The sequence below is a fragment of the Dasypus novemcinctus genome, chromosome 23 (genome assembly GCF_030445035.2).
Source record: "Dasypus novemcinctus isolate mDasNov1 chromosome 23, mDasNov1.1.hap2, whole genome shotgun sequence".
In the NCBI taxonomy this organism is placed as follows: Eukaryota; Metazoa; Chordata; class Mammalia; order Cingulata; family Dasypodidae; genus Dasypus; species Dasypus novemcinctus.
In genome coordinates this window covers 40,529,292-40,546,239 of record NC_080695.1, presented here as the reverse complement: position 1 = coordinate 40,546,239, position 16,948 = coordinate 40,529,292, and the positions used below count along the sequence as shown (strand labels likewise).

The following is a 16,948-nucleotide window of genomic DNA, read 5'->3' as shown; positions in this document are numbered from 1 at the left end:
AATTTTTTTTTTCTTGCTTTTTAGTATGATTTGTATTTTTTGGCTAAAATTCAGACATGATGTATTGGGTAATAGGAACTGAGGTAAATACACCTTTCATGTGAAGTTTTATGTTACTCTTACTAGGAGTTGGGCTGTATTTCATGTTTGCTATATCTGTAGGGGCCAAAGTCCTCTATTTCTTCTAGTGTCCTTGTTTCTGTCTCCCTTATTGTCCTTGGGTTTCTCTAAGAGCATGTGATACAGGAATTTGAGCCCAGGAAGGCCAACCAAATTCTTTGATATTCCAAAGAAACTACATGGGGAGGCTAGTATCATTCATGCCATTTATTACTCACATGTCCCCATGAGTCAATCAGGCAGCAACTATGCCATTCAGTAGGAAGACAAAGGCTTTATAGAGTTTCAGAACAGTGAGGAGAAGCACACATGCATTTTAATGATCACTCCACCTGTAGTGGAACCTTCCAGGATGAACTGCTGGCCAGTTCCACCCCACTATTTCCAGAAATCTACAAAAATAACTAGTGGGAGGGGAAAGCAGGCATTTGATGTCCCTACACTCCACAGCAATGCCCCTTCTACTTTCCATTCTATGTGTAAATCTTCCAAGATACCACCTGAGCAGTTAGGGCATTGGAATATTGCATTTAGATTCTACAATAACAATATAAAAGACAACAGAATAATAGGAATAACATATACACAACATTGAATATTAATGCTTAACAGTGAAATTAAACAATTCAGGGCATAACCATTCCATATTGCAGATTTCTTCTTGTTTCATACAGACGGGGTCATTATGATTTAGGGTGAAAGACAGCAGTTGAATTTCAGTCTAAAAGGAAAGGTCTTTGTTAATAAGCAGCATTTCCATTAGTAGATAAAAAAGTACCAGGTCAGGGTGGGGGCAGTTTATGAGGAGGTTTCTAATAGCATGCATTTCCCCTTCTAAGTTCTCTGAGTTTCTTTCAGTGACATTAAAAACTAGTTTAGGCACAAGAAGAGTTTGCATAGATGCACATAGAGTCCCGGAAGGAAAAGGAGACCTTGGATTATTCTTATGGGCTTAAGATTCCCAACCAGCAAGGCTGCATAGGCCAGTACCATGGCCAAATGCTGTCATTTTTCCCAGTTTGTATAGTTTGAGGAATAGGCAAAAACAAATTATTATTACTTCCCCTTTTGGGCTGTAGGACATCTGGTACTTTAACTCATGATCTCAATGTCTACGTTGGTCCTGCTGATAGCATCTTAACTGGAGCTGGGTGTGTAGCCCACAGTGCTGAATTTAAACTTAGTCCATTGTTGTAAAGATCCCTTATCACCTTTTATCAGTTTCATTAAAAGGCCATTCATCCTTTCTATGATTCCTGCACCCATGGGGTTAGAAGAAGATGGAAAGTTGTTGTAAAAAGTCCAAGCAATATCTTGGTCCATAGACTGATAATACATGAGGTGACTGGTAAATGGAGTTCTTTGGTCACTGTCAATTTGGGCTTGCATCCCATATAAGGCACTTATATTTTCTAGGCAGCAAATAGTAGCTGGCTGGTTACAAGAGTCCTGTGGCAGAATCTGTGGCAGTGAAAGCATATCTTGCCCCTTCCAAGAGTGGGAGGGTACTGATATAATCCACTTGCCATCATGCTACTGGAGTCTGTGCTTGGCCAATATGTTCCATCTGGTGATGCAATTGTCACAGTTGTAGTAGTGAGCATGAAGGACACTTGTGGGTGATGTCCATGAGCTATTGGCAAGTAACAGACAGCTGGAACTGCTTCCACAGGGTTTGGCAGCCATAATGTCCACTTTACCTGTGGAGCCATTCTGCTGCTTCTTGGGTCTCAGTGGTATGGCTCTGGATCTTCACGAGTGTATCTGCCTCAACATTCCTGAGAGGGATGTTAGAGAATTGGGCAGGAACATGATACCCAGTTACTTGTCACTGCTGGCAGATGTCCCAGCTGTCCTTCCACAGATCTCTCCCCCACAGAGGGTGGTCCAAGACAGTCCATTGTTCCTGTCTTTTTTCTAATACCTGCAATCCACTCCTAGATAGGGATGGCAATCTTCAGAGTGACTGGACACTATTGGGTAAAGCCCTTTACTTGCAACAGAGTATGGTATGCTGCACACAGATGCTTTTCTAAGGGGCTATATCATACTTTGGCCCCCTTTCCACACTTGTGACTAAAACCCAAGGGGTATTTGTTTAGAATGTTGCCTTTGCCACAAACCCCACCCAAAGCCAATATTGGTGCTGGCCACATCCAGTTCACAGGGTAATTCAGAGTCCACCACCCCTTTCTACTTGAGCCTGTGCTAATTCCCTTTTTACTTTTTCAAAAGCAGCCTGGTGATGGTAGGGAGGTGGTCCTTCCATTTCCATGAACAATCTTTCCTGATTAACACATACAGTGGTTTTAATATCTGAGTTAAATGAGGGATGAAGTGTCTTCAGTACCCCAACAACCCCAGAAAGGCCATTAATAGTTTTGGAGTCTGAGATGTGGGAAAACATTGTACTTTAACACTTAAGTGTTTGACAGAGCAGCAGGGACTTTTCAGCTTGTCCCCATTGTTTGTCCATCTCAGGCTCTTAAGATAAGATACCATTATCTCTGATACTTTTTTTAATTCTTAAAAAAAATTGGTTAACATAATATCATCAATATAATGAAAAAGGGTTAGAGCCACAGGTTTCTTCCACACAGTCAGATTCTTTGCCACCAGGTCAGTACAGATGTTTGGGCTATGCATATAGCCTTGGGAAAACACCATAAAAGATCATTGTTGGCTTCTCATAGGAAGGTGAATGCAGGCTGGCTTGACTTGCCTAAGACGATATTAAAGAAAGCCTTACCAAGTTCTAAAAAAAGTGATAGTGACATAACTGGGTACTAATTTCTTGCAATAAACCAGCAACATGTAGGGCTGCTGCATACAACAGTGGTGTTACGTTAATCTATGATAATCTACTGTTATGCACCTTTCCTGGCAGCCCCCAATGGCCACTCTCTTTCTGCAGCCATAGAGCTGCTTCTTTAGGTGAGGTGGGGCAAATCAGATGACTATGAGCCAAAGCGTCCGCCTTTTGATTTCCAGGTGAAGAGGTTGTTTCTGTGATACAAACCATTTTTTAAAATAATTAAAACTGTGATTAGCAACATTATACTTTTATCTAATATTGTGCAGAAACATTGTTAAGTTTTTTAACAAGGGGGATTTTATACACTCTTATATTCATATGAATATTCTACTCATACAACTACCTTTAAATTTTACAATGCTTTTAAACACTTCATTCAATTTACACCATAGCAAATGAGCTCAACCCTCTCATTACTTTACTTTTCACTTTTACACCTTTACCATGGTTACACTAATTAACAGGTATTTTATTTTAGCAGTACAGGAAAAACTACTTTCTCCATAATTTTTTGAAAACCTAAGATTCCCAATGGAATTAAGATTATCTTCTCCCTAGCACCACTTTAATATGCAGAGTGAGGTCGCCTCTGACAGGTTACTTTTTGTTATTAACATCAATTCAGTTTCTATTGAATAATGGCCCCTGGAATTAGCCATTTACATATTTCATTTTAAACAATGCTTTTGCAAACTTCTTATAACTATCCATAACCACATAGACTGGTTACTTCATCTCAAGACAAATTTCACCTTCACAGAACACATTCCCTTACTTAATGCTACCTCATATAATACCTTCTACAATTTGCCGTGTGCATTCAAGTCTTGTCCTACATACTTCCATTCTGATTTTATGAAAACCAGCTTCTTATCTCAGGACAAAACACGCCCCCTTACACAAATTTATCAAATTTTAGTCAGCACCTCTGCAAACCTTTATTTCTTTCTATATCCATTTAAATCTCATATCCCTCGTTCTGTTCTGTGAAGAAAAAATAAACTGTTCTTTCCAATTTAGGTAAAAATTTTTTTTCAAAAAGATGTTTGTAATTTATTAGTCAAAACTTAAAGTTTTTGTCATTTCAAAGATTTAACACATGTAATGTTAATATCTCTTATTAATATCCATACTTATTTATCAATATAAGCATTTATTTAAATTTTTGGCCTTTTAAATAGAGCTCTTATAAGAATTTTCATTTGTTAATTTAATATTACCATCTGGAGGTATCAAAATATACACTGAACAAACAAACACAAAAAGAGTAAGACACACCAACAGAAACATAAAGCTCACTAATTTGACTCATTATTCTTACTCCTTTGGTATGGCTGTCTCCAAGCCCTCCATCATTCCACATCTCTGATTTTACTGCTTTTAAGATCTCTGGAATCAGTGTTGCCTGTAATATACAAGCTTGCTTTTGGAAACATTTTTATTAGTAATCAGCAACTAGTTAGGAATACTTCAGCAGTGTAGATGTAGTTAAGCGCTAATGTAGCAGTTTAGATAGACATTTAACACATGTATTCTGGATTACTCTTCAGGAGTTAAGACAGTCTTGAAGTTCAGGAGTAAGCTATTGATTCAAAACTGAATGTTCCCTTTAACACCTTGATAAAAATTTTGATCAAAATAATGTGACTAAAACTTAAAACATTGACAAAGTGGCATCCCATTTAAACTTTCTACAGTTTACACAAGTATTATGAGCTTTCAGTTTTGTATTATATTTTTAACTACAGGTTTACAAAAACTGCTAACATTTTTCTATTTTATTTTGCTCTTACTTTTATAGAGTTGTTCAGTTCAAATATTACTAAACTTTAACAGCACTAATTTTATCAATGTGGCTATCCAGGCCCAGTTAGAATTAGATGGAAACAAAACAGAGAACATTGATGTTGCTAAGTTTTTCTTCTCCAGCAGCTAAACTAATTCTATCAGCTCTCACTAGCCCAGTCTTCAGGCTGCAGGGAGTTTGCAGAGTTGCTGTTGGAATGTTTTCCTTATCTTAGTTAACTCTTTAGCAGAATGCTTTCTTATAAGCATAATTTCACTGACAAGTGCCTTATTTAGCACTTCTGCTTGTGCAAAATGTTGTGTCTGTGATTTAGCTTTCCTTTGCACAAGCAGTTTAACATGATTTAAAGATTCTTCTATAGAGTCTACATTTGAATCACTATCTACTTCTTATCTACTTGCTCAGAGAGACCTGCCACTAGCACAGAGGTGGAAGTCTGCAAATTCCTTTCTAGTTGTAATTCTTTTCTTAACCTGAGCATATCCACAGACCATTGTCTTCACCTATTCCTGTGCTTCCTCCAATTTCTTAGTTAAATCGTCCTTCTGATCTACTTGTACTAGTCAGAGATCCTGTTCAAACTTTACCTCTTCCTCCAGGAGCCTTGCCCTTGCTTTTGGCTGTGAACTACTTGTTAGTACTATCACACAAGGCAAGGAGGAAGGGCCATGCAGTAGCTGCAGCAACTGCACATTGCTCTTTCTTCTTAATAAAATATCCCTCTACTCTCTTCTCTAACTGCACTAATTCAGTGGGAGTATATGGGGTATCCCCCAACTCCCTCATGGGTCTACAAGTGTCTACCAGCTAGGCAAGTTTGAACCACATAGACATGCACTGCTACCCTGGGATTACCCCCGCAGACTCCACTGCGTACTGTGGGGTCTCCCCTACAGTATTTGATGACTGACATGCTTTCAAACACCTTATCCCTGATGGGATTGTCTGCAATATCCTGCCAACTATGCCAATTGTAATGCAGGAAGGTCGAGCCTGGGAAGGCTGACCAAATACTTTGATATTCCAAAGAAACCACATGGGGAGGCCAGAAGGATTCACACCATTTATTACGTGTCTTGATGATGGCCGATCAGGCAGCAACCATGCCATACAGTGGGAAGACAAAGACTTTACAGTGTTTCAGAACAGTGAGGGGCAGCACATATGTGGATTAAAGATTACTACACCTAGAGGCCTGTGTGCCAACCTTCCAGGATGGACTGCTGGCCAATTCCACCCCACCCTTTCCAGCAATCTATACAAATAACTAGTGGGAGGCAGAAGTGGGTATTTCATGTCCCTATGGAGGGCTTTCTCAAATAGAGCCTCAGCCTCGCAGCTCTTTCGGCTACAATCTACCATCACAACACTGGAGCCCTGTTGATACAGTAGAGAGGTGGGTGAGGGAGAAAAAGCATTCTGTAATCCTATGATTAAATTTCATTCCTTTACTAGCCTGCGATCTTAGGTTCTCCCCCTCCTTAGATGAGATAGGAAGGGTGGGAGGGGGCTGAATTTGGGTATTTTCCTTTCCCCACAGACTGGTAGCCTCTGTTAAAATTGTTTCCCTTGAGAGGAGGCCTTTGTTCCAGAGAAAGAATGCTGTGGGCATATTGCAAAAAGGTTACTTTTCCTCTGGTGTGTTTAAAAAATAGTTGTACATCTCGTTTCTTGCCTGGACCCATGAGGGGATTTTCCCCTGAATTTTCTCTGATCTTAACCTTGAGAAATACCAAACTAAGTTGAAAGGCAACAAAGGCATTTACTGAGGGCCTTAGTGTTGCAGTTTGGGGAACATGGATTCAGGTAGCAACCCAAATTGTCTCCCATCTTCGTATTAGAAGATTAGTCAAGTTGTGGTTGGTGGCTATTTGGGGCTACTACAGTTGCCCTTCAGGTAGGAACTTAACTGAGTTCTTTATCTTGTGTTTTGTTTTATGGTATCCAGATGTCCTTGGGGTTTTGAGGAATATTGTTGCTTGGTGTTTTGTATACTTCGGCAGTTTGTTGTATCTGGCTGATACTTCCTTAAGAGTAATCTCCAGAATGAGCTCTCTGACTCCATTTTAAATCTCTTTCCCATAGTAACTATGAAAATGTGCCCCTCTCTCCCAAGTTTGGAACTCCAAGAGTTTTTAAACTGTTAAGCTTGTCTACTGAGCCTCCAGCAGTTTGATATTTGCTGCTTAAGTGCTCCCACCAGTTATTCAGTCCAGCAGCTTCTGCTCCCTGTAAACTGTGATTCTCTGTATTTGCCTGTCTCTTCAGTTTTGGGGGCTCCATGACTTCATTTCTCTGATGGATTGAATAATTGTTGATTTTCAGTCTGTTCAGCTTTTCTCTTGAAGTGAGGATGAGAGTGATGACTTCTAAATTTCTTATATGTTGGAGCAGAATGTGCTTTTTATCAATTTCTTAAACATTCTAAATTTTGTGTTTTAGCTTAAAAACATTTGACTTCAGAGAGCATTATCTGACAATTTTGTGTGAAACAACACCCTCTACTAATGTCTAATCATTACGTGTTTTTGCTTTTGTCTATTTCTTTTACTAAAATATGCCTGTCATAAGAGCAGAAACAATGCCCATCTTATTCTTGAATACATTCACAGTATCTTACACATAGTAGGCACCCAAAAAACATTTTTAATTGAATAAATACATTAGCAGTTGTTGGTGACTGATGAGTTTTAGCAGATAAAAGAGAGAGAGAGTTGCCTAAGATAAGTGAGTTCCAAGTTTCTGGCTTGTACATCTAGGTAGATAATGGTGCATTCATCCAGGAAAGGAACACAGCAGATGTACATTTTCTAATGTGATAATGACTAGTTTGAGGTGCTGATAAGTCAAACAAGTAAGTGGGTTTCCAGCAGAGAGTTCTGCCATTGAGGAGAAAGACATTGACTAGAGCAGACTGCATCATTATCATTTTCAAGATAGAAATTAAAACAAAGCGACAGTGGATGAGATTGTTCAGGAGGAGTTTGTAGACCCACTAAAGAGGTCTACCCATATCATCCTTCCAAATATTGGTTCTTTTTCACAACTTTTTTCTTTTTTAAATTTTGATTTTTCCGCCTCTTGAGATTGATGATATGGTGCTTTTTTCTCTTCTATAGATAACTACTATGAGTGCTTGCCCTTAACAAGTGATAGTGATAGATATATTATATTATTTTTTTCTTTTTGTAGGAATTCAAAATCAACAATAGTATTATAACAGCTGTAAGAAACTTGTCTTTGAATGCATATGAGGGGCAAATCACTGCTCTTTTAGGACCTAATGGGGCAGGGAAGACTACCACCTTATCCATTCTGTCAGGTATGTATTCAGGATCACCCTTTGCACAGATACTGTGGACCATTTTGTATACCATCTTGATGTTGACATCATTGTCATTTAAGTAATACATATAGTTGCTGATTAATCCACTCTTTTTAAAGGGCTTATAATTTGTTATAAAATTTAAAAATCAGTATTTATTTTTGTACCTCAGGTGCATAAATTTCTCACTTCACAGTCTAGTCCTGTTATGCTGAAAATAATATAAACAGACTTAAAGGAGGGCTGGGGGTGGAACAGAGCAAATTTATTGAGCTAAAGCTGCCTTAATGCAGAAGCAGCACCAGAAGAGGTTTCTGTTCAAAGGATTCAGCTGGAGGAACAGCTTACATGGCTGTTTGAGACAAAGATTAAGTGTGTGGGAATGGGGAGGGGTGAGGACAATGGCTGCCTGGGCCCTGTGAAGTATGGGGTGGGGGGGAGGGTGTGGATTGTCCAGGAAAGGTGTCTTTGAGGACCAGCTTGTTAATTACCAACTAGGGTATTGGTGTAATATTGTGGCATCTGGTGAAGATCAGCAGATTTTGCTGCTGTCAGCCTGATTTCTTTGTTACAGTTCCTTTTTCCAGCAGGGGCTGGGGTCTCTATCAGTACTATCAAGACCGTTAGTATGTCCACCTGGTTCAGTTAGTCTCTTGTTTCTTCTTTGCAATCCCCTGGATAAAATAGAAGCTCAAGCAAATCAATGTGATTTGTAAATTCATTTATCATTCCAATTTCACAGTCCTTATTAATCAAAGCAAGGACCCTCTTCTTCATTTTTCATTCATTTATTCCTTATTTATTCATTGATTTCATTTTATCTTGCTTATCTTTCTATTTTGCATCCTTCTTATAAGTAAACAGTCTAGTTTATTTGATGTGCATCGTTTCCATTTTACCTCTCTAATGTTTTCATATGAATATATCTTCTTATATTTATTATGAGAATTTTCAAATGTACAGTCACATTGAAAGACATTTTTATTAAACACATCTTTCCATCACATGGATTCTACCATTTTAACATTTTACTATACTTAATTTGACACCTATCTATCAATCCATTTTGTAAACTTTAGAAGTTAATTATAGATATCAATATACTCCCTTCTAAATATTCTATCATGCATAACTAACAATTTTTCCATGGTTGTAAAATTTAATTATAATGAAATACATAAATTTTAAGTGCACATTTGCTGAATTTTGGCATATGCATACACCTGAGTAACCCAAATCCCTGTCAAATTAGAGAACTTCACTATCACCCCAGAAAGCTCCATTATTGCTCAGTTTGTCCACTTGTAATTTACTACATCCTGTATATTTTATTTGAAGCAATAACTTCATTCAGTCATTCCATCAACATATATTAATATGCCAGATTTTGGGACAGAAACTGGGAACTAAATCGTGAGTACAAGGTCCTTATCTTCAAAAATCTTATAGCTGGCTAATGATACCAATGAGTAAATAGGATCTTTGCAACATGACTTGAGAAGTAAGAAAATAGTGCTTATGTATAGGGTGACATCCCACCACCTCAAAGGGGCTCCAAAGTCAGGATGTAGACTAATCTAAATTGAGTAAGAGGAAAACTGAACCTACAGATGAAAAGAAACACCTGTTCCTGCAGCATTCCAGCAAGCCATATACTCCCTCACCCCCCTCCCACTACCTCACTCAGACCCTCAGCCCCCTCCCACTATCATTTCCCCACCTAGGAAAGTTCTGTATAAATTCAAGTCCCACCCTTCCAGGAGTGGGCTGAATTCTCTCTTCAGACCCCCATCGTGCTGGTGGGGGTGCTGAATTCTGTTCTTCAGACCCCCTTTGTTGGGAGAGCTTCTCAATAAATACATTTACTGCCTGTGGTCAATCAGTCTCCGTGTCCCAGTGAACACTGTTTTTCTCCAACACTAGGGAACAGGGAAAAAATTAAAATGACAAAAATGAGATTGGAGTGTCAAGTAAAAGGCTGGAGCAGGGCTGAGTTTCCCACAGCAGGTCAACTAGAAGTAGCCTTACCCTTGAGGCAAGGAATGATACAAAGGCTAGGCAGTCAGGAGAAGCTGACAGGTCTTTGTCAATTCTTTACCAATTCCTATCTGTGAATTCCCTTTGAACAGTAGTTAAATCTTTTCTTTTAGGAATTACTTCCTAATAAATGCCACATAATTGTTAGGTGAATCGTTTCCATTGTTTTGTCATCACCATAATATCAACTACGATTTATTAAATGTTCTACGTGTATTATCTTGGAACATACTCCATGTTTTACATGATTTACTTGAGGTAGGCTAAAGATATGCCCATGTCGTAATCCCTGCAACCTGTGAAAGTTAGCTTGTGTGGGAAAGACTGTGCTAATGTGATTAAATTAAGGATGTTGAAATAAAGGGATTACCCTGGATTATCTAAGTGGACCCTAAATACAATCACAAGTGAGAGGCAGAGGGAGATTACAGATAGAAAAGGAGAAGACACAAGAAGAGAGGAAGGACTGTGAAAACAGAGGGAGAAAATTGGAGTGAAGGGACTACAAGTCAAGAAATACCAGCAGCCACCACAAGCTAGAAGAAGCAAAGAATAGATTTTCTGCTAGAGCCTCCATTGGGAACACAGACCTACTGATACCTTGATTTCAGCCCAGTGATCCTGATTTCAGACTTTGGGCCTCTAGAACTGTGTTTGAATGAACCTCTGTTCTTAGCCACTGTAAGCAACTAATACACTTTTTATCCCAGAACACACATTATGCACTTCCTTATCTGCATGTACTCATCGACTTTCTTTCATTGGGAATGAGTGAATCACCCTATTCATGCACAATTCAGTGCAAAGGCTTGTCGACTGATATGTCCAAATTAACTAAAATACTTCTGGCAAATAGTAGACACTCAGTCAAAACTTGATGGATGAATGAATTCTGCCGTGCATTATATTTGTTTAGTCATCTGTTTCCTCTGCTAGATTCAAGTTATTTGATGAAAAGTCATGTCTTGTTAATTTTTTTAATGATCATTTTTTTATCGAGGTAAAATCCACATAACATGAAAGTCACATTTTACCATTTTAAACTATACAATTCAGTGACATTTAATATATTAAAAAGGTTGTGTAACCGTTACCTACATATAGTTCCAGAATATTTTCATCACACTAACAGGAAATTACCCCTTAAGCAGTCATTCCCCATTCTGACTATCCCTGAATTGCTGGCAACTACTATTCTGATTTCTTTCTCTATGGATTTGCTTATTCTGGAAATTTTTCATATAGATGGAATCATAAAACATATGACTCAGGAAGTGGATGTGGCTCAACTGATAGAGTGTCCACCTACTATATGGAGGGTCCAGGGTTTGATACTCAGGGCCTCCTGACCTGTGTGGTGAGCCGGCCCACGCTCAGTGCTGCTGTCGCATGCAAGGAGTGCCGTGTCACACAGGGGCACCCTCACATAGGGGTGCCCCACATCCAAGGAGTGCACCCCGCAAGGAAAGCTGCCCTGTGTGTAAAAAGCACAGCCTGCCCAGGAGTGGCGTTGCACACAGAGCTGATGAGGCAAGATGCTGCAACAGAAAAGAGACGCAGTTTCCCAGTGCTGCCTGATAATGCAAGCAGATGCAGAAGAGCACACAGCAAATGGGCACAGAGAGCAGACAATGGGGGTCAAGAGAAGAGAAATAAATAAAAAATAAATCTTTAAAAAATAAAATAAAATAAAATAAAATGTATGACTCTTTGGTTTCTTTCACTGAGCATAATGTTTTAAATGTTTCATCAAGATTGTAGCATGTGTTAGTATTTCCTTCTTTTTTATGGCTGATTAATATTGTGTTGTAGGAATACACTGCGTTTCGTTTATCCATTCACCAACCGATAGGCATCTGAGGTGTTACCATCTTTTGGCTATTGTTTACAGTGTTGTTGTGAACACTTGTGTTTAAATATTTGTCTAAATACCTGTTTTTACAAGTTTGGAGGTATATAACTAGGAGTGGAATGACTAGGTCTTATAGTATTCTTTTTAGTGTTTTGAGGAAATTCTCAGCTGTATTCCACAGATGATGCACCATTTTATATTCCTACCAGGAATTTATAGGGTTCCAATTTTTCCACATCCTTACAAACACTTCTATTGTCTTTTTTTTTTTTTTATTTCTCTCCCCTACCCCCCCTCCCCCACCCCAATTGTCTTCTCCCTGCGTCCATTTGCTGGGCATTCCTCTTTTTGTCCGCTTCTGTTGCTGTCAGTGGCACGGGAATCTGTGTTTCCCTCCGTTGCATCATCCTGCTGCATCAGCTCTCCGGGCATGTGGCGCCACTCCTGGGCAGGCTGCACCCTCCTTCGTGCTGGGTGGCTCTCCCCACGGGGTGCACCCCCTGCGCATGGGACTCCCCCATGGGGGGGACACCTCTGCACAGCACGGCACTCCCTGTGTGTACCAGCACTGCCTGTGGGCCAGCTCCACATGGATCAAGGAGGCCCGGGGCCTGAACCGTGGACCTCCCATGTCAGACAGACGCCCCATCCACTGGGCCAAGTCTGTTTCCCTGTCTGTTTTCTTCTTATACTTATTATAGCCATCTTAGTGGGTGTGAAGTCACATCTCATTGTGATTTTGATTTACATTCCCCTAATGACTAATGATGTTGAGTATCTCTTGTGTGCTTGTTAACCATTTATATATATTTGAGCCCTTTGCCCATTTTTAATTGGGTTCATTTTCTTTCTTGTTGTTTGAGTTGTACGAGTATGCTAGTGTATGTATTATATGTAATATAGGATAATAGACCTATATCAAATATATGCTGTACAAATATTTCCTCCCATTCTGTAGGTTGTCTTTTCACTTTCCTGAGTGTTCTTTGATGTACACATATTCTTCATTTTGATGAAGTCCTGTTTATCTATATTTTGTTTCTTGTGTTTTTGGTATCATATCTAAGAATCCATTGCTAAATTCAAAGTCTTGAAGATTTACCCCTATGTTTTCTGCTAATGGTTTTATTGTTTTAGAATTTACATTTAGGTTTTTAACTCATTTTGAGTTAATTTTTGTTTATGGTATGAGGTAACATTCTAATATCTTTCTTTTGCATGTGGGTATCCAATTGGCCAAACACCTTTTGTTAAAGATACTATTCTTCTCTCCTCTGAATGGTCTTGGCATCCTTGTTGAAAATCAATTGACCATAAATATATGGATTTATTTCTTGACTCTCAAGTCTATTTCATTGATCTATCCTTATTCTAGTATTGCACTATTTTGATTTTTCTGTGAAATTTGGAAGTTGGACTCCTTCAACTTGTTTTTCTTTTAAAGGTTGTTTTGACTATTGACGCCCCTTGCAATCACATATGATTTTGAAGATTGTTTTTTCCATCTTTGCGTAAAAGGCTGCTGAAATTTTTATAGAGATTCCACTGAATCTATAGATTGCTTTGGGTAGTATTGACTCCTTTCAATCTATAATCATGGTATGTCTTTCCATTTATTTAGATCTTTAATTTCTTAAAGCAATGTTTTATGGTTTTCAGTATATAATCCTTTCACCTTCTTGGTTAGATTTTTTCCTAGATATTTTATTATTTTAGATGTTATTGTAAATGGAATTGTTTTCCTAATTTCCAATTTGAAATTTTTATTGCTGATTCATAAAAACACAACTTATACTTGAGTGTTAATCTTACACATTGCAACTTTGCTGAATTCTTTTATTGGTTCTACCAGTTTATTTGTGTTTTCTTTTGGACTTTCTATATATAGGATCACATAATCTGTAAATAGAGATAATATTTCTTCTTCCTTTCCAATTTGGTGCTTTTTATTTATTTTATTGCCTACTTGCTCTGGATAGAACTTCCAGCACAATGTTGAATAGCATTGGTCGAAAGTGGACATCCTTGTCTTTTTTCTGATCTTAGGGGGGAAAGCTTTCAGGCTTCGACCACTAATTTTGATGTGGGCTCTGGGTTTTTAATATATGCCTTTTATCATGTTGAAGAAGTTCTCTTCTCTTCCTAGTTTCCTGTTTGATTTTATCATGAAAGTATGTTGGATTTTGTCAAATACTCCTTATGTATCATTTGAATCAATCACGTGTTTTTTTCCCTTTTTTCTATTAATGTATGGAGTATTACATTGATTTTCATATGTGGAATCATTCTTACATTCCTGGGATGAATCGAACTCGCCACGATATATAATCTTTTCAATATGCATTTGGATTTGTTTTTCTAGTATTTTGTTGAGGATTTTTGCATCTATATTTATGAGGGATATTGGTTTCTAATTTTCCTTTCTAGGGATATTTTCATTAGGATTGTCAGGATAATAACAGCATCATAGAATGAGTTAGAAAGTGTTCCTTCTTATTCAATTCTTTTAAACATTCGGTAGGAGTCACCAGGAAAACCATCTGATCATGGACTATTCTTTGTTAGGATTGTTATGACTACTGATCCAATTTCTTTACTTTTTATAGATTTGTTGAGATTTTTTATTTCTTATTGAGTCAGTTTAGGCAAATGTGTTCCTAGGAATTTGTCTATTTTGATGAGCTATTTTTTATTCACACAATTTTATTATATACTCATCATTGTGTTTTATGTAGTTTAACTTTTAAAAATATATTTTTATTAGAAATTGTGAACTAACAAAACAATCATTCACATGTGTGGAATTCCCATACAACACCCCTCCCCCTAATACCATACATTTTTGTCAAACATTTTTTACAGATTATAGATAATATCATGAGACTATTACTACTAACTATGGTCTATAGCATACATTTGGTATACTTTTTCAATACCCTTCTATTATGAACACTACATCTTTGTCATTGATGCAAGAATATTACAGTATTATTTTTAGCTATAGCCTATAGGTTACATTCATTACATTTTTCCCATGCTTCTCCATGTTCTTACCACCTTGCAATAGTGATGTACATTTGTTTTAGTTTATAGGACACTCCTGTACTAGTGCTATTAACCATAATTCTCATCCACCTCTGGGTTCACTTTGTTATTCAGTCCTTAGATTATTCTCTAGCTTTCTTTCAACTGACATTTAAATCCCTAGACTACCCTTTCCAGCTACAATCCCATTTATAAACCAGCTGCTTTAGTTCTACTCACTATAATGTGTTACCATAAACACTCTCCATTTCTTGATGAACTTTTTTCACAAGTATTGTCATCTGCATATCTTCTTGTTAAGGTGTCTGTTCAGCTCTTTTGCCCATTTTTGATTGTTGACATTTAGTTCTTTGTATGTTTTGGATACAAGTCCTTAATAGATACGTGTTTTGTAACTATTTTCTCCCAGTCTGTGATTTGTCTTTTCATTCTCATCATAGCGTCTTTCACATAGTAGAAGTTTAATTTTAATGAAGCCCACCTTAATCAAATTTTTCTTTCATGGAATGTACTTTTGGTTTTGTATCTAGAAGCCATTGCCAAAGTCAACGCTACCTAGATTTTCTTGTATGTTATTTTTTACAAGTTGTATAGTTTTGTATTTTATAACCAGAGGACCTCCACTGTGGCTAATATAAACTTTTATGCAACTTATACTATTTTCTTGAGAAATAGTAAGCATTTGATATTTCATTAGCATACATCTTTTTCCTTACCTTGTTTCCAGAAAGGCTTATTGCAAAAATTTTAAAAATTACAAAATACACAGAAAAGAGTTAATATGGCAGGTCTGGGGTCACTATCCTTATAATCCTTGTAATCCTGGGACTTTGGATTTTGGGGGGTTCTCATCATTCCACAAACTAATAAGAAGGGCTAAGTTATTAGTCAGCCAAAGGGGTGCTGATGCAAAATATCAGAAATTGGTTGGTTTTTATAAAAGGTATTTATTTGGGATAGGAGCTTACAGATACCAAGCCATAAAGCATAAATTACTTCCATCTCCAAAGTCTATTTTCATGTGTTGGAGCAAGATGGCTGCTGATGTCTACAAGGGTTCAGGCTTCCTGGGTTCCTCCCTTCCAGGGACTTGCTTCTCTCTGGGTTCTGGGTTCCTCCCTTCCCAGAGCTCTAGCTTCAGTATCAAAACTCCAAAACCAAAATTCCAACCTTAAGAACACTCAGCTCTGTCCTTTGCCATCCCTTTTATCTGTGAGTGGGTGGGGACTCAACACCCTGCCGGCACAAGAGGCTTACGTAATTACTTAATCAAGTAAACCTATGAATCCAATATAATCTAATATGCCCAGAGGAGAAGATCAGTTTACAAACATAATCCAATGTTTCTTTTTGGAATTCATCAATCATATCAAACTGCTACATGTACCTAAACTGTTCGTGCTAAGAATGTGGTTTATGCTGAACAACTGTTTTCCTTCTGGGAGTCTGGAATTTTGGTTCACGCTAGGCAGAGGGTACCTACACAACCAGACCCCAATAAAACCCTGGATGCTGTAGTTCTAAGGAATTTCCCTAGTAGATAACATTTCACACATGATTTTACAGCTCTTTGTTAGAGGAACTGTGTCCTGTGTGATTCAATGGGAAGAGAACTCTTAGAAGCCAGTGCTTTCATGAGTTTCCTCTGGACTTCGAAATGGGTGCGGTTCCCTCTGCTGATTGTGCTTTGTATCCTTTCGCTATAATAAATCTTAACCATTAGTATGACTATATATAGTGGGCTCTTTGAGCCCTACTAGTGATTCTTCAAATGTGGAGATGGTCTTGGGGAACTGTGTCATACCAAATGGCAAGATAAATTAATTGTTGTAAAATTACATAATACAATAAATGGCAGAACTGCCAAAGTAAGATGTTTAGGCTACTGTCTATACACTTTATCAAGATTGCTTGGCATCTATATCTGACAAATATTTCAAATAAAAC

At 37.9% G+C, this 16,948-nt stretch overlaps 1 protein-coding gene across 1 annotated transcript in view; it reads left to right on the top strand.

Moving 5' to 3' along the window:
• LOC101435857 (phospholipid-transporting ATPase ABCA3-like) overlaps positions 1-16,948 on the top strand; it is a 198,874-nt gene that overhangs the window by 22,567 nt on the left and 159,359 nt on the right. Inside the window, exon 4 of the mRNA XM_071211469.1 lies at positions 7,935-8,064. Within this exon, the coding sequence (XP_071067570.1) occupies positions 7,935-8,064 (130 nt within the window). The remainder of the gene's footprint in view (positions 1-7,934; positions 8,065-16,948) is intronic.